The sequence below is a fragment of the Littorina saxatilis genome, linkage group LG1 (assembly GCF_037325665.1).
Source record: "Littorina saxatilis isolate snail1 linkage group LG1, US_GU_Lsax_2.0, whole genome shotgun sequence".
Taxonomy (NCBI): Eukaryota; Metazoa; Mollusca; class Gastropoda; order Littorinimorpha; family Littorinidae; genus Littorina; species Littorina saxatilis.
The window spans coordinates 101,665,643-101,689,687 of record NC_090245.1 but is presented as its reverse complement, the minus strand read 5'-3'; the positions used below and the strand labels follow the sequence as shown (position 1 = coordinate 101,689,687).

The 24,045-nt window shown below is 40.8% G+C and overlaps 1 protein-coding gene and 1 long non-coding RNA gene across 3 annotated transcripts in view; both read left to right on the top strand.

Moving 5' to 3' along the window:
- The first annotated feature begins 1,219 nt into the window (after positions 1 to 1,219).
- LOC138947881 (uncharacterized) lies at positions 1,220 to 2,421 on the top strand. The gene is made up of 2 exons (XR_011449853.1): positions 1,220 to 1,531; positions 1,816 to 2,421. It is a non-coding gene; the product is annotated as an uncharacterized lncRNA (long non-coding RNA).
- Positions 2,422 to 16,058: 13,637 nt separating this feature from the next.
- LOC138947869 (dmX-like protein 2) overlaps positions 16,059 to 24,045 on the top strand; it is a 128,695-nt gene continuing 120,708 nt past the window's right edge. For both annotated transcript variants that reach the window (XM_070319443.1, XM_070319433.1), the window contains exon 1: positions 16,059 to 16,420. In XM_070319443.1, the coding sequence (XP_070175544.1) occupies positions 16,334 to 16,420 (87 nt within the window). In that variant the 5' untranslated portion in view covers positions 16,059 to 16,333. The remainder of the gene's footprint in view (positions 16,421 to 24,045) is intronic.

The window sequence follows — 24,045 nt, the reverse complement described above, 5'->3', positions numbered from 1 at the left end:
TTCATTAAAAGTGTTCCATCCTGCACAGAAAGCACACACTGAGGCTGCTGATTTTTAGTATGTGTCCAAGTTGGAGAGGATGGTCTTATTCTATGTAAAAAAAAATCTGGCCAGATCTTTATTTCTTTTATATTTCCTTTTCCTTTCTTTTCCTGAACACCAAAATTTAAAAATAATAAAAACTTCCTGGATGTGTTATGATTAGCTAAGGACGTCAACTCAGAATGCTTGTTTCTTTACTTCGTTCATCGCTTTTGTTCTAACGCTTTGTTTAACTTAGTTCAACTAACCTGCTGACAAGAAAAGCTGACGTCAGGTGGATGTGGTAACCAGTGTGACCCGTTACACGTCAAGTTGGGCGGCGTTGCATCCACAGGCATCATGACGTAGTCGGGTTCACACGTCATGGTGGCCACGTCGCCTGGTTGACTTCCGGTCCAGTTGAGAACTGTGTTATTGACCAGTGGGTTTGGTTCTCCGCATTCAGCCTGAATAGATTTGTTGTTGTGGTTAGCTTTCTCCTACCCTATCCTTCAGCTGGAATATGAGTCTAAAGATTCTATGGAGACAGAGAGACACACACGCAGACAGTCTGAGAAAAACTGAATAAACTATAGAGATAGAGAGAAACTGAATAAACTATAAAGATAGAGAGACGAAGACAGAGAGAGTGAGAGAGAGTGAAATCAAATCAAATCAAATCAAATCAATTTTTATTTTTCGAGGGTTGTGGCATAAGCAATACAACGAGCTTTTTTTCAACCAGCCCTCGCCCAGAGAGGAGTTGTTGTAACGCGTTTTGTCAAAATGTAAAACATTTTACAAAACGCGGGGCGCGCCCCGTGTTTTGTCAAAACATTTTTACAAAACGCGGGGCGCTCCCCGTGTTTTGTCAAAACATTTCACACTTTGTTACAAAACACGGGGCGCGCCCCGCGTTTTGTAAAAACGTTTTGACAAAACGAGTGGCGCGCCCACAAGACCCCTTATCTTCTTTGAAATTGGAAGTCAAGAAAACTTAGAATCTTCACCATCAAATAATTTCCAAATTGTGTGTCTGTCTGTTTGTATGCTACTCATGCAAATCCACAGTTCAATTAAAAGTCATTTATTTCCTTTTACCCCGATTATTTAAAATATCCTGAATGAAGACCAATATTTGTTTTTGTGTGTTGGTTTGCTTGATAGTTTGATTTGTTGCAATTAAAGGGACAATCAATGTGACAAACGGATTTGCACATAGTGTATATTGGAATTATGTGACTCAGGTGTACAGAATTTATGGGCCACGAACTTTGAGTGGACACCGTACAGTGACGTCACTGACGCATTGCAGTAGTGTCGGTGACCAATCAGAGCAGAGTATAGACCGAGGGGGCGCTGTAAAGATAATACAGGCTCAGAGCTTTGCAGACTGTCGACAGGAGCAGACGTGTCTCCCAGTTGTAAAGTTGCTCACCGGGCGCTAGAGGTCCTTTGGAGACTCGTGTCGCGGTTACTGAATCAGTAGATTCAGCTGCTGTGTTTACAGGTATTTATTGAATTGATATTTTACTCGGAGATATTATTTTGCTCGGAAATATTGACTTGAGAAATGACCGGGAGAGTCATGTGTGAATTAACTGAAAAACGTGCGCGGTTGTCAGCCATTGTGGAAAATGGAATGTTTACATGTTTTTCGGAAATGAATTCGCTTATGAGTTAGCGGGTGTATATACTGTAACCGCATAAGATAGTTGACGGTAGTGATAAAGAACGTTATAAAAGTTTATTCAAGTATGGAGACTTATGGTAGTTTAAACTTGTGTTTTTTAGCACCCCGGGCCGAGTGGGTTCCGGAGATATCCCGGGCTGAGAGCAGTCGCGGAAGCGGGAACGAGACGGGAGGTTCTGCCCTCATGCTCCAGCCGAGGGCTGTGGAGACGCTGGAGGGAAAGACAGCGTGAAGCGCTGCGTAACGGGAACCCCGTCCCATTCCACCACACGAGACAGTTGTGTGGGTGGGGTGAAGCAGTGTGTGCCACTGTATACTGTGAGTACGACTGAGAGAATTTAACCAGCGTGATAGCTGCACAGATACGTTTCCCGAGTGAATAACCACGAGACGTCGAGCGTCGTGGGGTTTGTTATCTGTGTATAACAGAACTGAATAGTAACAGAAGAATTGTTTGAGACAGTGTCTTCGTGTGTTTTGAGACAGACGGGCTTTCACGGAACAAAGCCTCAAGTATTATACGTGTGTGCACGAGAACTGTATATTGCATGACATAATAACATGTATGTAATTTTGTCATGTTTGATTTCTGTATGTTGACAGAAATAGGACTTTCATGTTGAGCGAAAGTGATCTGTAGAATGGATGTAGAATAATATGTTTATGTTGTGATTGAATACTTTAATAGAGGTGCAGGGGCAAAGGGCTTTGCTGTGTTCTTGTCTTTGTGCCTGGTTGGAGTGTTGTGTGTGTGTGTGTGTGAAGAACAGTTATTAGTAAACAGAGAGTAGCACGCGCAATTTTGATAGGAATAGATAGACATACATACAGACATACACATCGAAATTCCGGCCGTAACAATCAAACAAAAGTCTTTAGGATCATTACATTGTCAGTGGGCATGAATCGTCGCCACCCCCCCCCCCCCCCCCCCCCCCCCCCCCCCCCCAAAAAAAAAAAATCTGCAAGATGCATTGTTTTGCTTATCTTATAGTCTGCTTTTTCACATGGATGATAGCCCAGAATTCTAGGGTTATTACATTTTGACAAAACGCGTGTTTGAGCCCCCTGCGTTTTGTAAAAAGTTTTTACATTTTGACAAAACGCGTTAGAACAGGAGTAACACAATAACAAGAAGAAATTGAAGTTAAGTTTAACTACAGTACATATTACATCATTAACATAATTAACATATCGAGCAATCAATAAGACATTTCAAGATGCATTTTGATTCTTTAGCTTTCTCGTATCAGAGAGAGAAAGAGAGACAGAGACAGACAGACAGCGAGAAACAGAGACAGGGAGACACAGACAATGTTTCAGAGTAGGATGCGTCATTTTTCACTGACCGGCTCACAGGCAAAGTCTGTGAGAGGCTGCTGTGGTACCCAATGTCCTGTCTCATTACACGTCAGGATCGGGGGCGTTGTGTTTTGATGCGTCATGACGTAGTTCGCCTCACACGTCATTGTAGCTATGGCACCAACATGTGTTCCGTTAGGATGGAGAACGGTGTTGTTAACCAAAAGTTCTGGCACTCCGCAGTCAATCTAAACAAACAAAAAAAGCGACCATGTTTACTGGGCAAGCCAGCATGGATGATAAGTTTTTATTTGCACATCCACTTTTTAGAAAAAAAAGCGTGACACTAATCGTTATGAGGAGAAGCGAAGCATGACTCCTATTCAGGTATATTAACAATTTTCAGCGTGGGGAACATTTGCCAATCTCAGTCTCTTTATTGAAATGTTTTAAGAAAATTGAGATTTTCAAAATGCGAGGAAGACAGACGAAAAGCACAGAGAAACTGAGGGAATTGCCCCGGCCAAGTCACTGAAACACAGCTAGATAGGAGGAAGGAGAGGTGGTGGTGGAGAAAAACAAATAGAAATAGAACTATACGCTTCCCGTGAAACAAGAGAGAGAGAGAGAGAGATAGAGAGAGAGAGAGAGAGAGAGAGAGAGAGAGAGAGAGAGAGAGAGAGAGAGAGAGAGAGAGAATATGTGACTTCCCCTGTCATTTGAACCCTGGAACAAAAACAAGAGAAAAATAATGATGACGTCGACGACGACAACGACAACGATGATGATGATGATGATGATGATGATGATGATGATGATGATGATGATGATGATGATGATGATGATGATGATTTGATGGCTTACCTCCTGACAGCTGACATTTGGATTAGCCGTTTCTAGTGCCCAATCTCCTGTGATACCACAGGTCATGACCAAGGCCGTGGTGCCTGGAGGTGATATGACGTAGTTTGGGTCACACGTCATTGTAGCAACGTCACCAAGTCTACTTCCAGTCCAAACGAAGACGGCGTTGCTCAGGTTAGCTTGCGGGATTCCGCAGTCAACCTGAACATCCATGCAGGGGTAAACGTCAGGTGTCAAATTAAAAAAAAGAAAAACAACGTGGACATTAATCAATGACTTATTTTACTCATTGACTCACAGGAGCTTGTATCCAACTACCGGTCGATAATTATTTACTCCTGCATGCTTATTATTTACTGCTGCATGCTTACCCTTACTACTAGTAGTAAATAGTAGTAGTAAGGAGACTGTATGGAATAAGGAGTAAATAAATGGAATAAGGAGTAAATAATGATCGACCGGCGATTGGATACAAGCTCCTGTGCATCGACTCAGCTTAGAGAAACAGGAGGAGATTGTCATAATTATGCTTTCAGTACATTTTTATGTTGGACAATTATCGGTATTCTCTTTCTGTTCCTCTGTTTATCCGACTCTCTGGTTGTAAGGCACCACTGAAACTGTATTATTTCCATGTGCGTGTTTGTATCCTCTTTTGTCGTTAATGATTTAATGTTGTCTTCATCGCTACGGTTACCAAGCTTACCTGCTGACAGGAGAAGATAACGTCCTGTGGATGTGGTACCCAATGTGACCCGTTACAAGTCAAGTTAGGCGGCGTAGCGTCTTGGGGTATCATGACGTAGTCAGTTTTGCACGTCATGGTAGCCACGTCATCGGCCCGACTTCCGGTCCAGTTGAGAACTGTGTTATTGAACAATGGTTGTGGTTCCCCGCATTCAGCCTTAAAAGAAAACAAATCATTTCAAGTTAGTTTTCACAGACCATCTCCTTCTTCTTCTTGTCGACCACACACAGACCATCTTCAAATCGCATGAGAATGCTGATTTCTTCCTTTCTTTTCTGTGTGCTTGACTGTTTTTGTTCAGTTTTAAAAGTTTATTGTTTTTTGCTTGGTTTTTGTTCTGGGGAGGGGTGGGGGCTGTCTTTTCTATTTTTTGTGAAAGTTCAGAGCAGAGAGAGAGAGAGAGAGAGAGAGAGAGAGAGAGAGAGAGAGAGAGAGAGAGAGAGAGAGAGAGAGAGAGGGGGGGGGGGGGTGGCAAAAGAGAAAGACAGACAGTGGCAGAAACAGACAGAGACAGTGCGAGAGGAATGTCTTTTCTTGTCTCTGTGTTGTTGTTGAAAGGTCGCACGTGTACAGAAACAAAAACAAAAACAGACAGGCAAAGAGAAAGAAAAATGCATCAGAGAGACAGAGAGACAGAGAGAAGGACAAAGAGAGAGAGAGACAAACAGACAGGCAGAAAGACAGAGAGAGAGAGAGAGAGAGAGAGAGAGAGAGAGAGAGAGAGAGAGAGAGAGAGAGAGAGAGAGAGAGACACACACACACACACAGAATAACGTTCAGTGTTCGGTTACTGACCTGTTCGCAGAAAAAGTCGGGGAGAGGCTGCTGTGGTACCCATTGTCCTGTCTCATTACACGTCAGGGTCGGGGGCGTTGCGTTATGAGGCGTCATGACGTAGTTCGCCTCACACGTCATTGTAGATACGTCACCAACATGTGTTCCGTTAGGGTGGAGAACGGTGTTGTTAATCAAGGGCTCGGGAACTCCGCAGTCAATCTACATGAAGAATAAACAGCGGAGAAGTTCCCTAGGCAAGCCTACCGGGATGATGATTGCTAATTTGCTCACCCCTAGACCCCCGGCCCACCCCCACCCCCACACCGCCTCGGAAAAAGAAAAAAAGCGAGCAGGTACACCTCGCCATTCGCAATGAGTAGAGAATGAATTAAGAAAAGATGTAAAGGTGTGACTCCAGTTTATCTGCAATGATTAATTTCAGCGTGATGAACAAATATCTCTCTCAGTCTCTTTATCGCAACTTCTTTACGAACATCCTATTTGATAGTCTATACATAGACAATACTACATGGCTTGCTGTGTCCTACCAGATTTACACGAGTTCTTTTTTTAAATATTGAACTGCGAGCGAAAGCGAGATGTTCACTATTTAAAAAAGCAACGAGTGTAAATCTGGTACGACACAGCAAGCCATGTAGTATTCTGTTTATCCTACATACTGTACTTACGTGTATTTTACTGAAAATGTCCTGCACTCGAGGCAGCTAAATTGAAGACGCTTGTTTTGGAACCTCGATCTCTTCTAAAGCCTCGTCAATCTGTTACGTCAAAGCAAAGAAACGTCACTCTGAAAGTTTGGCGTGACGTGTTAGTTCTAAAGATTCATCGAGGGTAATTAGCGAGCGCAATTTGTGTTTCTATAATGACGTTTGTCTCGGTGACTTTGGCATCATAAGCAGTGGAAAAACAGGTCCCTGCCAGACTTGCTTGACATGACCTCATTTACATGATATACACACGTGTGATTTGAACGATTATTATCTCACGGGTGTCTCTCTCACGTATGTAGGATAAAGCCAGAGACATACCTGGGCACAGAGACGGACAGAGATACATACTCAGATAAGAGGAACAAGAGGTGATGATAGATGAGGAGGAGAAAGAAGAGGATGAGGCAGAGCTGATCTTTGTTTCACTGACCTGTTGGCATGTAAAATGTGCGTAGGGTTGCGCTGCCCACGCCCCTGTCGCATTACACATCAAAGTTGGGGGCGTGGGGTTTTGAGGTACCATGACGTAGCCAGGTTTACACGTCATTGTAGCTACGTCACCAGGTCGACTGCCTGTCAAGCTGAAAACAGTGTTGTCCACGAGCGGTTCCGGTGTTCCACAATAAACCGCAAGCTGCAAACAGTTGTAGCCATTTGGCGATCCCATTGGTGCGCATACTTCCGTTTCCTGGCAAGGTCGTGCAGCGCATGCGTTGGGCACAACTTCTGGAGCGGCACTCGACACAACCCATCCGCTAGGAAGCTGATTGCCTGCTCAACGGTTATTCGTATCAAATGTTAACATTTTAATTTTGCCAGAATTAATCTTCCTCAAAGACTTCAGTAAAAAATTAAAAATATCAATATAAAACAAAGATATCAGGATTGTTTGTTTTTTTGGGTTTTTTGCACAACCCTGTCAATGGTAAGCTATTTTCATGAAAATTGTATGCATTTTTCGTCGAACGCTGAAGAAGAAGAAGAAGAAGAAGTACGCATTTTTCAAAAATTGAAAAAGTCTACTTATACCACACATAAAAAGGTTTTATTTGGACAATAAATAAGGGGGAAACGGGTGACATTTTGATCCACCTACCTTGCACGGGGTCATCATGAAGAATACAGTTGTCCTGTCCTGACTGGTTGCCATGGTAACTGAAGGCTGTACAGTGTGCACGGTACCAGCACAGTCTCTGACACTGCTGTTTGTTGTGTACACTGTACACACCCAGAACATCTAGGCCGTTGAACGTAACACAGTCGCTGTACATTATCAGGTGTACTAGAATGTACAGACACTGCAATTTACAACCCGTCGTATCCATGACTCCCATCGTTTGTAGAATCGTGTTTTGTGCGTGCTTTGGGTTCGTTAAATTCACTCCTGCAAAATCAATTTATTTTAGGTGTATTAGGATTTACAGACACTGCATTGTTTAAATCGTCGCAACCAAGGCTACCATGATTAATGTGATTCGGTTTTTGTGATTACTTTGGACACGTTTGATTTCTCTCAAAACTGGTTACTTGCACGCAATCAGGTTGTAATTCCAGTATCATTTAACACTCGCAGTGTTGCGTTCTTTGGGTGTTTGTCATTCTTCTACTCTCATGAGATGTTGTAGCTTAAACTTTATCCCACCAGCATTTCTGTTTTGTTTTGTTTTTATTGGTTCACATTTGATATAGTTATACCATCTCTTGCAAGTTTTGTTTATTCCTCGTCGGCTTTCGTGGGTGCTGTTTTCTACCTGAAGGTAAACACACTACATCTGCAACTTGATTCATAATTTTCTTTCCGGACACGTGTTTATTCTCAAGGGATTTTCAATCTTCTTTTTCTTTTCTTTTTGTGGCTTCTTGGTCTATCGATTGGTCTCTCTCACGCGTTTTTTAATTTTTATTTTGTATTCCATTTTCCTAAATTCTTTTCTATTTCAATACGGTGTTGGATTATTGTTCTTATATATATAAATTTATGTACTTATTTATTCTTCGTGTATTTGTATGTATTTATATATTTTTATTTATAGTTATTGTTTCTTATTATTTCCCTATTTTTTAATTAATCAATTTTTTAATGTTTTTATTTCTTTCCTTTTTTTCCCTTCTTTTTTACTTTCTTTCTTTCTTTCTTTCTTTCTTTCTTTCTTTCTTTCTTTCTTATTGTCTACAATTATTCGTCTGTTAATCGTTATTTATTTATCAGTTTGCCCCGCACATTCTTAAACTCTTTCCTACTTTTTTTTTATCTCGCATTATCATCTATTTTCTTCACTGTATTTACACTGGTTTTCTGGAATAAGGTGAAAACTGAGAAACTGTTACACGCCTCCGTCCTGGTCAGAAATTGTCTCACAGTGATGAGATGACAGAGGCTGTGTGGGAGAGCCCGATGACAACGCTGTATACGATCAATGGACAATTTGTAAGAATGCCTCACTTTTTCAGTAGAATTAATGGGTCTCCATAGTTTAAAGAAACAGTCCCTCGGCGCTTTTCTGTCCTTCTTTTCCGTATGGAACTTCGTTAAAAAAATTATTTTAAAAAAATTTAAACTTATCGACAACTGAAGACAGAACAAATATATATACAGAATTCAAGAAACTCTTTTTCCTCTGCACCACTCCACACAATGAAGGCTGGAAAACCTTTTAAAGCTTAAAAAAGCTTATTTAAACAACACAATAAAAAGTCCAAAACCAAGCCAGAATGTCGACGCATCTTTTTAAATCCAAATGTTCGGCCCGCAGGCCTTCTTCAAGGTGCACAGACCAAGCGTCTATAGTTACAACAATATAAATACAAGCCATATAAAAAACCACTCGTGTTGTAACCTCTCTCTATATGAAAAATATATATATATTAATTTTTTTTTTTTAACTATATTTGTTGTGGAGAAATATGGTCTTCTGTCCCTGTCTGTAAATCTGTATATATTCAAGTGCGCACTGAAGCGTTTACGCATTCACAACCGTCCGCTGGCCTAGGGTAGAAGTTATTTGTTTTGGGTTTTTTTCTCTCGGTTTTACATTTAGTCTACTCCTTTATTATCATGCAAATCTTGTTTTGAGAGGAAACATTATTGTCTTCCCCCGACTGAATGACGGTGTGCTTTATAACAATACTAACCTAACAGCTCGTTTGTGTGCCGTTTTCAGTGGATTTGAGAATTTTCATTAGCTGAACACCACGATTTTATTGATTAATCAAAAGCATTTTTCTTCACTGGGATTGTTTAGATTCATATAACAGTGAGAGAGAGAGAGAGAGAGAGAGAGAGAGAGAGAGAGAGAGAGAGAGAGAGAGAGAGAGAGAGAGAGAGAGAGAGAGGGTGGGAGCGTGAGAGAGAGCATGTGTGTGTGTGTGTGTGTGTGCGTGTTCGTGTATGTGTGCGTGTGCGTGTGTGTGTGTATGTGTACAGGACTGAATCTAGGGGGGGACGGTGGTCCTGGGTTCCGGAAGCCCCCCCCCCCCCCTTAAACTCCCACAGGGGCGGATCACAGCATTCTTAGTGGGGGGGGGGGGGGGTCCAAATTTTTTTTTTGTAGGGACAATGCAATGACGCGAAGCGTTTAGTTGAGGGCGCGAAGCGTTCGAGGAAACTGTTGATAAAAACAAGGAAAATGGAGCAATCTGATGCAATCTGAGCCAAGAAACTTCTCCTAATACACCTTCCTAAAAATTAATTTAAGAAGGCCAATTTGGATCAAAACAAGGACAATTGTAAATCCAAAAACAAAAAGACTGCCAACGTTCCAAAATTCAGAATCAAAAAACAAGAAAGGTAGGTTGTTGGAACGTTTGTTTTCAACAAACAAAAATTGTGGCTTCCAGACGAGTGGACGTAAACTGATAGAACTATCAAGATAAGTTTTGTGTGAATATTTGTTTGTATGTTCACTTAAAAGACCGTCGAAATATCTGTGAATGTATTGTTTTGTCAATAACAAACGTGCCAACAACCTACTTTTCTTGTTTTCTTTTATTAAGGACAATTGTAGACAAAGGCCTTCTCCTAGGGGGGTCCGGAAAATGTTGATAAAAATCAAGGAAAATGGAGCAATCTGGTGCAATCTGAGCCATCAGTTTTTCTTTATTTGTTTTAAATGTATTTATTTCTTCTTTTTTTCTCTTTTTTTCTTTTTTCTTTTGGGGGGGGGGGGGGGTCCGGAAACCCCCCCTGGATCAGCCCCTGCCCCCTCTTACCCGGCATATATACATTTAAACAAAAAATGTAATCAAGAAGAGACCTAAAAATACCCTTCTATCTCCTACTTCAAATATTCATAGCCTAACCCTGGGAACACATGGGGGATTTCTTACCGGGGGTCCCACCCCGGGGATAGAGCTTTTAATGCGGCTCTTACCCGCATGGTGTAACCGTCATCGGACACGTAGGGCATTTATAGGGTAGTCAGTGCCATTTGCCAACTCACCCCGTCCTGGTAGAGACACCGCTAGTTGGTCCGGCACTGCTTATTCTATATTCGCAGCTGGCCCCCATATCTGAGGGCCGTTCCCCTATCCGCCACCTGGGGACCCGCCGGGTTGAGGATAGTCGCCCCCCTACTGAATTGGAAGTAGTCTGTTCCCGGGTGAACTGATTTGACTGATTTGTTGGTTAAGGGTTAGGGCTAGGGTTAGGGTTAGGGTTAGGGTTAGGGTTTTTGAGCCAGGAACTAAGGGCGGGGTAACCCCTAAAAAACCCTGAGGGCTGAAGTCGGAGGATCTGGGCCAACAGGCGCACCTTAACCAACCACAGATCCACGCAAAAACGCAAAATGAACTGTCGACAGTCCGAAATGCACGTAAAGCAGCGAACGCCAAGAAGAAAAATCAGTTCACCCACGAACCACCGAGTGATTTTGTGAATGATTGAAAGAATAATTCAACAACAACAACAACAACAACAACAACAACAACAACAACAACAACAACAACAACAACAGCAGCAGCACCACCACCACTAATAACAACAAAGACAATTCAAAAGAGCGCCCATGAGAGAGAATATAAATAACCAAAAACCTGTTTTGTATGCACTTGTGAAGTAAAGAATATCGGCAAAGGAAAAAAACTGGGTATATAGGACGACAACGACACCACCAAGAATGCAGTAGAAACCTTTATAGAATTACTACGACAATGCTGCCAGCAGGCGGGCGTATACCACATAATTTGTTTGTTTGTTTTGTGTAAATAATTGGTAACAATTGTAAATAACTATTCAAAACAAACTTGATTTGAAAGCCTCGTTGGTAAGGTGGGAAATGTGAGGCATTTCTTAATGTAAACAATTTTGCTACATCCAGAAGATCCCGTAGAATTTGTTTTCCTGGATGGACTTTTGTTTGTCAATCACGTGACTCATCCAGGGTAAATGGGGGAATGGTCAGTACAAACAACTTCCTGTTAAAGAAAGGAAAAGGCAAAAGAAAGAAAGAAAGAAAGAAAGAAAGAAGGAAGGAAGGAAGGAAAGAAGTTCTTTGAGTATGTGAGGTTCAAGTTGAAGGATCCCCTTATCCCAAGTAAGACCCTGTAAGGTTCTAAACTGATTTACAAAATGGCCAACACTGGTCGACAGAAGGTACCTTTAATAACAATCTCTCAGCGCTTCAAAAACACCTTAGATCGAACTGCTTTTACTCTACCCCCATTATACATTGTCAGCTTTGAACAAGGACCGACATTTTGACGAGTTGGACAAAGAAAACTTCATCCAAAGCAACTTGCGATTTGAAAGCAGCTGAACACGCAAAGTGCGCAAGAGAGCCCGCGCACAATGCTAATCATTTCTGTTTTAACAAGTTGACACGTCAATACCGCTATGGAAAATGTTTCCAGTCCGCTGTCTACAATTGAGGGGAATGGTGAAATCTATTACCTTCCTTTTTTTTCCTCACAAGTGGGGTCATATAAGACGGAGCAACCCCAGTAGCCTACGGTGTTTATCTGTAATTGTCATAGCTTTGAAAGAGGCATTAACTCAGTTTTTCTCTTCTCATAACTGGTATTTATCTATTGATTCATTTATTTATTGACTTGTATACATATATATATTATATATATAGCTTTTTATTTTTGTCATTTGTTTCTTTCTTTCACGTTTTCGTTCTTGTTTTCTTTCTTTCTTTCTGCCTGTCTTTCTTTTTTTCTGTCTTTTATCTCTTTCTTTTTCTCTGTCCTGCTTCTTGGTTTTTTCTTTCCTTCTTTTTCTCGTTTTTTTTCCCCACTGAACCGATTTTTTCTCAGATAATGTTCACCGAACACACTGCAAAACATTCATTGATAAACTCTGGAGACTATCGTGAAATCAACTATAAACAAAACATCACAGCATTTCCAGTCAGTTCAGCGTTGCGAACAAACGCAATAGTACGCTGTTGACAAGCAAGCCTGATCGCGTACCGGTGTAACACGAAATTGTTACTCCACGAAAAATGTACTCCGGAGTAAGAATTTCGTACGAAATGTTTACTTTACTCCGAGTACACCTTTCGTACGAGAAAAGAACTCACCAAGGCACGAACAAATTACTCCCTCCACGAAATGTGTACTCTCCGTTTTGTTTACTTCCAGTAAAAATCTCGTTCGCAAAATTGGGATGCGGGCGAAGGGATAATGCCAATATTTGATCTCGCGCAAACGAATGTCGCAATACCCCTCCCCCGACCCCTTCCACCACCAAGACGAACAGGGAACAGGGGAGTCAAAGTTTCGTACACCTGGCGTGGGCAGTTCAGTAAATTGCTCGTGTTAGGGTGGAGTAATTTATTCGTTTTTATATTTAGTCAAGTTTTGACTAAATATTTTAACATCGAGGGGGAATCGAAACGAGGGTCGTGGTGTATGTGCGTGTGTCTGTGTGTGTGTCTGTGTGTGTGTCTGTGTGTGTGTGTGTGTAGAGCGATTCAGACTAAACTACTGGACCGATCTTTATCGAAATTTGACATGAGAGTTCCTGGGTATGAAATCCCCGAACGTTTTTTTCATTTTTTTGATAAATGTCTTTGATGACGCCATATCCGGCTTTTCGTGAAAGTTGAGGCGGCACTGTCACGCCCTCATTTTTCAACCAAATTGGTTGAAATTTTGGTCAAGTAATCTTCGACGAAGCCCGGGGTTCGGTATTGCATTTCAGCTTGGTGGCTTAAAAATTAATTAATGACTTTGGTCATTAAAAATCTAAAAATTGTAAAAAAAAATAAAAATTTATAAAACGATCCAAATTTACGTTTATCTTATTCTCCATCATTTGCTGATTCCAAAAACATATAAATATGTTATATTCGGATTAAAAACAAGCTCTGAAAATTAAATATATAAAAATTATTATCAAAATTAAATTGTCCAAATCAATTTAAAAACACTTTCATCTTATTCCTTGTCGGTTCCTGATTCCAAAAACATATAGATATGATATGTTTGGATTAAAAACACGCTCAGAAAGTTAAAACAAAGAGAGGTACAGAAAAGCGTGCTATCCTTCTTAGCGCAACTACTACCCCGCTCTTCTTGTCAATTTCACTGCCTTTGCCATGAGCGGTGGCCTGACGATGCTACGAGTAAAATGGCATTGCGTTTCATTCTGTGAGTTCGACAGCTACTTGACTAAATATTGTATTTTCGCCTTACGCGACTTGTTTATTCGTCAGGAGAGTAACATTTTTGTACAAAATGTTTACTCGGAACACACCTGTTGTGGGGAGTTATTTTCTCGTGTTGTGAGGGAGTCATTTTTTCGTAAAGGGAGTAACATTTTCGTACGAAATTTTTACTCCGGAGTAAAAATCTCCTGGCCGTAATTTTCTCGTGTTACACCGGCCCGACGTACATTTACTTAGCAGTAACATTCTCATTCAAAACAGTATATAAAGGAAGACAATTCTTTTTTGTCCGCCGCTGCCGTGTGCGCTTGCATTAAACTGAGTGACCGATTTCGCTGTTTGGTTAGCGACACTTAGCCAGTTGCGAACACATCGCGCGTTTTTTTTCTTTTCTTTTTTTTTTCTCTACCATTCTATTTGTGTTGTTTTCAGCACGTATGACCAAAAGGGTTGAAAAGAACTGAAACCAAAAATTGCGCAGCGCAAGAGTAACATTTAAAGGCACCATCCGGCCTCCACTTGGTCACATACCAGACACCACTAACTCTCAGTGACTGTTTCCTGGGGGGAGTTGAACTCTTTTGATGGCTTTACTTCTTGAAAAGCCACTATAGTGGCTTTTACGAAATTAATTCATCTAAGAAAAAATACCAACCGGCGTCCACAGACCGTGGCACCCAGGCTTAGGTATGTGACCAAGTGGAGGGATACAATTGCACAAGAGCAACGCTTTCAGGTATTCATAGGTACTAATGATGAGCAGGGCAGTATAGTCTGGAAGCATGCATGACACGAAGTGCGATAACAGAGCACTAGTGAAAGGGGTTTCGTGGTTCAAACCCATACCAGGGACCTTAAGCCGTTGTATGCCAGAAAATGGTAACATCAAAAAGTTAAAATTGCTTCCCCCCAAAAAAGGAGGAGAAAAAAGACAGACTAAGCAATTTCTAAGCAATTTGGCTTCTTTAGACAACAAAAATGTCCGGGGGAGCATGCCGAGGAACCTAGGAATCTCGGTCGCTTCGCTCATTTGCCTAGGTCGCTTCACTCCCTTTACTGACATAGCCCCCCCCCCCCCCCCCCCCCTAACAAACAAACTGATTCGGCCCTGGTGTGCGGTGTGCCGTGTCACTGTGTGTGTGTGTGTGTGTGTGTGTGCGTGCCGCGTGCGTGCGTGTGTGTGTGTGTGTGCGTGTGTGTGTATTTAACAAACAACCGTACAAACTGGGACGTACCCTCAGACAGGCATATCAACACACAACTTTCTTTCATGATTAGTTTACCCACTTACATTTTTAGTTTTTGAACTGATGTAAACGTTTTGTTTTTAAACTGATGTTATTATACTCTATATTTCTTACACAACTTTACACATGGGCGTACACAACCCCACACACACACACACACGCGCACACTGCACACTTGCACACACACACCGGCACACGCCGGCACACACACCAGCACACACGGCACACAAACACACTGTGACACACACACTGTGACACACACACACACACACACACAAACACACGCACACACGGCTCTGAAACTGACAAGCTCGTGTGCGTTGAGCATGGCCTTTTGTTTGTTTGTTTGTTTACTTAACGCCCAGCCGACCACGAATTAAGGGCCACCCATGTCAGGGCGGTTTGAGCATGGCTGCACACCTCAGTTAGCCGGCATGCTAACGTTAAATCAGTTAACGTCAATTTGCTCATGTGATAAAACGTTAAATTTACGTTAACATACGTTAATCTAACCATAATATAATGTTAGAATGAACGTTAATTTAACGTTTTTAGAAACATAAAAATAACCAAAATAAAACCATAATATAACACTAACCATACTGATCCCTGCACTAACTTTCATTTCGCATACTCAGAAGAAAAGAAATTATCGCGGAATTAAAATGCTGACAACAACTTTTACATTTTTAGAGTGTTAATTCTACCTGGTAGACAAATACGCAGTGTCGCAGACTGTTTATATTGCCGCCGGGACTGAAATGTGTACATACACAACGATAAAGTGATTTGAAAAGGGAGGCAACATTGTGGTCTTCAAATTTAGTATGCGGACAGGGTTGTCTTCTCGTCTATTATTGTGCAGCAGATGAAAGTAGAGTGTGGAATCAAGGGCACTTCTTTCATATTTTCGACGTTGAAATAAAGCTGGAAAAAATCAGCACTAACTTTTGTTTTGAAACTGCTGCTTATTCTTTGTATCGATAGCACTGAAACGAACTGATTAGAGACATAGGTTTCTATGTATGGGAAGTAACTCTTAACCTTACGCCTACTGAAATGATAAGAAGGGATTTTGTGTACTAAAGTTTTACACACAAACCCAAGATTTATGCCGCTACATAGCTTGTATTTGAACGCTGGCTTGTGATTCATAACGATAGATTTGTATTAAATGTTCAGAAAGAGTGTTATTTGAGTGGAAAAACATGAACGTTTTGGCTGGAGATTAAGAGACGATGCAAGATGGCTGAAATCTCATCGAGAAAGGCTGCGGTCTGTCATATGAATGTGTACGATTTTGTGATTGTGCAATGCTAGTGTGATATTAGACAAGGAGGATGAATCAGCATCAAGTATTGACGGGTGCCTGCAACCCAGGGGAAAATTGCTACGCTGCGGGAAGCGTTGAGGGTATCCATTTCACGGTAAGAGTGCAGTGTGCAGTGATGTTATTTGGCACAGAATCCTTCTTGTCATAGACTTCTTGTGTGACACAGCTAGTGTGTGCATAACACGTTTCTGTGGCTCAGTATACAATTTTATTTTCCCCTGTAAGGACTATAAGAGTTGTTTTGCGCCGGAGAGACTTGGGATGTTGGTAAATAATGCTTTCTGATAGAGATACTGTGACTGAGAAAGATCTTGATTTCCTCATCCATAGCAGTTATTCATTCACTTGTGACCGTGACAGCACATATAGTACTATTCTACTAATCTTGACACCAACGTAAATGTGTAGGCTATTTAAAGTTCTCTTTCTGTGGAAGGCGTTTTGACGTGCCATTTAAGTTCCTTCTCTGCTGCAGCATCATTTAGTGTTACTCACTTACTGTAATTAGCCTTGCACTCGTGACTCGAGCTGTTGGCTCAAGAAAACTACACATGTCTGATATTATAATATTCCTTGAACTTGAAGCATATTCTACCAGAAAGCACATGTTTACATGTTAATAATGTACAAAGGTATGTTTGAATAAAAGGCTGGAAATGAGATACTCAAATGAACAAGTTCCCAAGCTCACAGCGCTTTTGGGCTTTGATCTAGCTAGCTTTCATCTGCATGCATGCAGACGGCTCATGAAAATGAATTATTAATTGTCACAGTATCCGATACAGGTATGCAAACCACATGTCTGCTGCTGCACGTATAGCTAAAACCTAAAACATTGACAGAGGAGCAAAAGCTCAAAAAGCTAACCGGTGTAACTGTAAACAAACAACAAAAGTGTTTTCTAAATCTGCAAGTATAACTATAAGCCTCTGTTCTTTTTCTGAAAGGTAAAGTGTGTGTGTGTGTATGGGTGTGTTACTTGGGGGGGGGGGGGGGGTGTTCGAGAGGGAGGGATGGCTGATTTGTCCTTTGCTGGGGTTTACATGCAGTGCCTTGGGTGGTTGGTTTGAACAAAATGTTATTCAAAATTCATCACATGAAACAATTAAAAATATATTGTATACAAATAGGACATGCACTCAAGCAAATGCTTTTTTTTACGTGGTTGACAACTCTGCCAAAGGCATTACACTTCTACTTCATCAAAGTTATCAGGCAGAAATAAATTCTATTCATTACAGTCATCATTCTACGGCTGCAGTAAATGTATGAATATGAAGGTGGGATGTTCCTACTTGGCATTGATAGGAAACGTTATTGCAAGCTTAAACTTAAGTAAAAGTTCCACTTCCAGAGAAGTTTTTTTGTTTGGATGTAAACTTGCAGGTTGCCTTTTGATGGAACCGTTTTCTGTCTCTCTAAAAGTCTTAAATTGTCTCAGTGTCAGTCTGTCTGTCAGTCCCTCTCTCTCTCTGTCTGACTCTGAGATTCTCACTTTCAGTCTTTCACTCCCTCCCTCTCTCTCTCTCTCTCTCTCTCTCTCTCTCTCTCTCTCTCTCTCTCTCTCTCTCTCTCTCTCTCTCTCTCTCTCTGTGACTCTTTCTATCTCAGTCTCTATCTCTCTCTCTCTCTGGGTCTCCTCCTCCTCTCTCTCTCCACTTTCTCACTGTCAGACTAGCAGAAGACAGATTCATGCAAGCATACATGTGCATAGATCAACACATTTCTACACCCACACTCACAGTTAGACTTAGTTAGTATGCCTTCTTCTCAAGGGCACAATAGCCTAATGGATAAGACATCAGCCTCCAACGTGGACGGTTGAGTGTTCGGATCCTGGTCGCATCTGTTTGGTTAAGGATAGAGGTGGTGCTCTTCTTCCAGGTCAACTTATGTGCAGACTTACTACTGCTAAGGCCAAAAAAAATAATAGGTGTGGTTACGGTAACATAGCCAAAAAAAATAGGGTAGGAAGGTAGGCAATCCCTTTTTTTTTTTTAACTTTTTTTTCTAATGTGTACAAATTAAACCTACTTGACAGGGAAATAAGTGTGCGACTCGGGCGTTTTCACTTTCATTGCGTTTTCTGCACTCGTTTTCTTGTGTGTGTTTTTTTGTTTTGACAAATGTAATAAAAAGTTATAGGGTCGGCCCCTAAAAATAGGGTAGGTCGGGTTACCGTAACCACACCTATTTTTTTTTTAGGCCTAAAGCCTCATCGCTTGTGTACGCTAAAGCTAAAAAAAACACAAGTAAGTTTGGAATTATAGATCCATGTCAGAGTTTGTTTCGTTTATATATAGAAACACGAAAATACCTAGCCTGCAACCCTGAAAATGAGAATCATCAGGCTGCCTAAATGGCGGGGATAAACGAGCATACATGTAAAACACACTCATGCAAAAACACAAGTGTATGTGTGGTAATTGGTATCAGCCCATCAACTCAGAAAAAGAAAAAAGAAGGCATACTCCTTCTTATTGAAGTCTATTTAAATTGTGTATGTTTGGGTATTTATTAACAAGAAACAATTGACAAGTGGCTCTATCCCATCTCCCCCCTTTCCCCGTCGCGATTTAACCTTCGTGGTTGAAAACGACGTTAAACACCAAATAAAGAACAAATAAAGAAAGTAATAGTAACAATACTAGTACATGAGTTGTTCTTCAGTACTGGTGACAGAAAGGGGGAAAAGTGGTCAAAATTCAAATCTCTAGTTTTGTTTTTGAAATATTGCTTTTCATAAAGCAGAAATACTGTAGTATCTGTTGTACATAAGAAAAAAATCACTGGTTCACATGGTTCCTACATAATCTAACTTTTAAAGCTGGTTCTTGTGTGTCTGTGTGTATGTTTGTATGATGACGATAGGACCCAAAACGGCTGCACGGACTGAGACAGGAATTGCAGAGAATGTTCTTTGCCACTCGAGTCGTGTCATAGGGTACTTTTGGAATAGCAAATTTGAAAGGATTCTTCAAAAAACGGCGGAAAACATTATACCCTGTGAGCTATCGATGATCCTCCCCGTCTGGGCTGTCGAAACATGGTCTTGTAGTTAAAAGACGTTTTCAAATGCGGTTAACGGGGAGATACACTCGAAGCACATTTAGCGAAGTTATGTTGCCAAATCATCAAAGATCAATATTTCACTACACGGATCGATACACACAGTCGAAATAGATGTGACTTTCACACGACCGAAGACTACTTACTAGCAGACTAGCAGACGACAAGATCTAAATATTTAGATCAGTGAGAGCAATCCGTTGAAGAACAGTTACTCCGCTTATTCGTCTTCAGTTAAGCTTATTTCCCCTGCCATAAGTTTCCTTGCAGATCTGCAGTCGCGTAGTGAAATGAACTTGTGTCATCGGAAGATTCTTCTCAGTCAATGATCAAAGCACAGTAAGTTCTATGCTGACAAAGGTCACTTTCGGACAACACGACGATTGACTTAATTTATGAGCCCAAAGGTAACAATATCGACAAGAATGTACGCATTTGACATTAAATGAAACATTCATAGACAGTTTCCAACTCACCAGATCTGCCAAAGAGCCGTCATTTGTGAAAAAAACGATGATTTTAATCAGACAGGTATCGGAAACAAGTCTTGGTCACCTGCGTTATTCCTTCCGAGGCGACGTGACGGCGCCACATTTGTTTGTTTATGGCTGTTTATCGCGAAACAACACAGTTGAAATTTGTGTGTAAAATACCACAAATGTGTGGTGAATCAGTTCGTCATCTGCGTTTCGATGGTAATTCAGTCAGATTGGAGTTACTTTGAATCGAAGGCGAGGGTAACCTGCGTTATTTGTGGGACGGCGTGAACAAATTTGATTGCAATATTTTATACAGAAAGTATATTTCAATGATTCTGGCTCAGACTTGTAGATCTGTTATGCAGTGTTTTGGTAGTGTATCTGCTTTTCTGCTATGAAGCTCATTTGGAGTGATACGCTGATCGAAGTGGGGTACCCTATGTGGGACATCAGCCGTATGCAGATTACGCCTCAGAACACTCTCGCATTTCACAAAGACAACAATAATTTGCAACATTTCAAGAACTGCATCAGTTTTATTAGATACTATTTCAACAAAAACAGCACAAACACGACTATTATCAACAACACAGAACGGGAGGTAAGTCTTCAAAGACGCACCAAGTGTGCGTTCCCATTTTTGGACGCCATTTTTGCTAGCATTTTCACAGTAAATCGTAATATTTCCATATCTATTGAATGATTTTGTTATTTTCTTTGATTGTGCCGATTCTCCTATCTCTCTGGCATGTACTGGGTGCTTTGTGACCAGTTTCTCCCCTAGACTGTATTGAAAAAATGCGTCCGTCTGAGCTGACCCCCACTTGTGACCAGTAGCAAAGAACAACTCACATGTATGTTACAAAAAAAAAAAAAATGACAGAACCCCATTTATGCCACAATGATGTCTTAATCCCCTGTACATGTATACATTTCTATATATTCAAAACCAACATTCAGGGCTGCTGAACTAGCTACTTATTTATATAAATGGATTTTCAAGCTGATTTCACTTTCAGTTTCAATGACACTTAAATGACTGCAGGGCATACTGATAAGACAGCTGTGATCCCACGTGATTGATGAGGCGACATTTAGAAGCTTTAAGAACACCCTTCTTGGGCAGATATATATATACAACTTCCTGATTATGTGTTAGTGCATTGCATGAACACTGTACATTTCCTCCAGTAAAATGTCAACTTGTCTCTGTTGTTAAAACAAAAAAAAAGTATGACACTGCGATAATGTGAGCATTTTCTGTGGGCAAACCGATTTTTTCCATTTTAATACAGTGGAACTGGAACCCCCTTTTTAAGACCTTGAAAAATCTGGCAGGTTTATTTTAATTAAGGTCGATGGATGGATAACAGAAAGTGTCTTTAATTAGGAGGTGACTTCTTGCTGCGGGATTTGTAGAGAACAAAACACTTATTGATCATGTAAATGAATTTTTTCATGGGTGTTTTACAACCATCAAATAGTGACCGCATCGATTTCATTAATCATGAATGAATGAAGTTCAGATTGAACATGCTCAGTGGGTGCAGCTAGTGCTAGTGGCCAATTAGAGACATGTTTTGTTAATATTTAGCTGCCAATAATTACTCTGAAATGGACACTTTGAACATGTAATGAAACTTTCACATCATTTTAGGATGGTAATTACTCCCTCCACAGTTAGTAGTCAGAAGTCAGAAGTCAGAAAGTTTATTCGCCAAAACTTAGAAGTTCATTGCGATGGGGAGATTGGGGGGAATGGGAAACAATTTCGAAACCGAAAAACGTTACACAATGTACACATCAATGCGATGGATCACTATTTCCATCCCTTAGGCGACATGGTAATTTCCGCGTCAGTTTTTGTATTGTCCGTTTTGTGCGTGTACAACTAATTACACAATTCTCTCGAATGTCGAGTCACGAAGCATATCCGAAGACAACAAATGTGCGAACCGAGTTATAAATAGCAGCTGAGCAACAATCCTGCCTGCGGAGTCACGCAGTAGCCGATTCACTTGCTGCACTAGCATGGCCAATGCATAAATGTTGTTATATTCTGCCGCTGTTTGGAATACCCGATGGCGCGGAATGGCCATGCAGAGTATGGATCTGCGGACAATAGCAGTCATTACATTATGTATTGATGCGATGGGATTTGGGAGGGTCAACTACATGTTCTCCTGATTTATTCATGGGTCATCTCTATCAGTGTACACATGTGTGTGTGTGTGGGGGGGGGGGGGGGATGTTTTCTCTGTCTTTGTGGGCATTCCTGTTTTTCTTTAACTTTAAGGCTTTTTTGCTGAACTTTTTTGACTGTCTTTCTGTGCCAATCCACTAGACAATAATTGCAGGTGATTTTGTGCATATAACATTATAAGTGTTTGAAATTTGAGAACCTCTGACATAAATCCTGAATTCATTTTCATCATTTGTCATCTGGCATACTAATAGTACAGGGGACTTCCACTAAATCACGGTCCACTATATTGCGAATTCAGCTATATCGCGAAGACCTCTTGGACCCCTAAAAAAACAGGACCAACCTTTTTTCTTTTTTTTTCTGCTGTGCCGGTTTTGCTTTGTGAAGAAGAACGTTTTCGAATTCTCATAATTATGGACTTGTACAGAAGCCTCAAACTTTACACCCCATCGCACATCATACTACACCCCTTAGGCAGCATGGTTAGTGGGTGGGTGGCCATCCTTTATTGGCAGCAGTGTCTGCTGTGCAGTCAAGCATGCTGATTTAGTACTTGTGTCAGAGACTGCAGAGTGGACAGTGTACTAACCTTCTCTTTTCAACTTTATCTCTAAGTGCCCACCCAACTCTGACAGTTCGTCGCGATATAACCCTTCGTGGTTGAAAACGACATTAAACACCAAATAAATAAAGAAAGAAACTCTGACAGTATCCATCAAAATCTAATTGGTGTTCACATGTCAAAACCAAAACATTCTGACCACAAAAAACAAAAACAAAACAAAAATTCATCCCGCGGACCCCCTCTTCACCCAATGTTTCGCGAATCGGATATATCGCGATTTCAAATCTTTGGATCCTAAAAACTGCGATATAGTGGAAGTCTACTGTATTTGTAATTTTCAAATTAAATTTCAAATGGCTCCCAGAGTTGTCATTAAGTATCAAGACAATTCTGAGTAGGTGGACAGTGCACATTTATTGATGCAATTTCTAAACTCACAGTATGCAATAATATTAAAAATGCTGAAGACAGATACAGATTGATTTTATTACTGAATCATTTTGGTATTACATGTAATCTGGCTAGCAATTTGAACAAGTACTGCTAATGAGCCTGTGAATGCTATTGATAGAGTCACTCCTCATCATTAGCTCATGAAAATATTTTCTCTCTGACACCCGTTACAAAGTTTATCAAGTAAAGCATGATGAATGCACAGTGCTTAGTCCCAAAACCAGTTTCTCTAAATATGAAAAGCAGTTGGCACATGTGAACTGTACACAACAAATGAAAAGTTTTGGAGATTCAGTTCATGCAAAAATAAGATTTTTATTCACCAAATGATGCAGGAAAACTGACTATTTTTTCTGACAGGCACTTATTTATGTCACTGAATGCAAATGAAGCTCAGAGATCGCCTTAACGTTGACAAACAAGGGTGTTTTATTTGTTTGTGCCGCCAGTAGTTTTCTACACATGTTAGGCGCTAATTTGTGCAAACTGTGGTAGAATAATAAATGATAAATGTGCAGGAAGAAATTACAAATTAATTCTTCCAGTTTGCTTCCAAACTGGCCACTCAGTTTGCATTTCAAAATCAAAGTGTATTTCGATGTGGTAAATTCCGATGACAAACATTGAATGCAGAAATCAATAACTCAGCACACATGATGCAGAATCTGCACATTTCCGGTATGGCCTGTGCCAGAGATATCACAGTCTCAGGTACCTGTGATGAAAGGACACCCATGGGAACTGCCCCAAAAAAGGCAGGTGCATGTCCTTTCATGGCAGGTATATTTTCAAAAATTTTGGTTCATTAATTAATGCACAAAGGGTAATACAGCTGTACTTGTGATTCGCAGACCCTCCCATGAAAGGACAGTCCTCCCTTAAAAGGACACGAATTTCTCTTGTCCCTTTTAATATCATCTCTACCAAAGTATACCTGTCATGAAAGG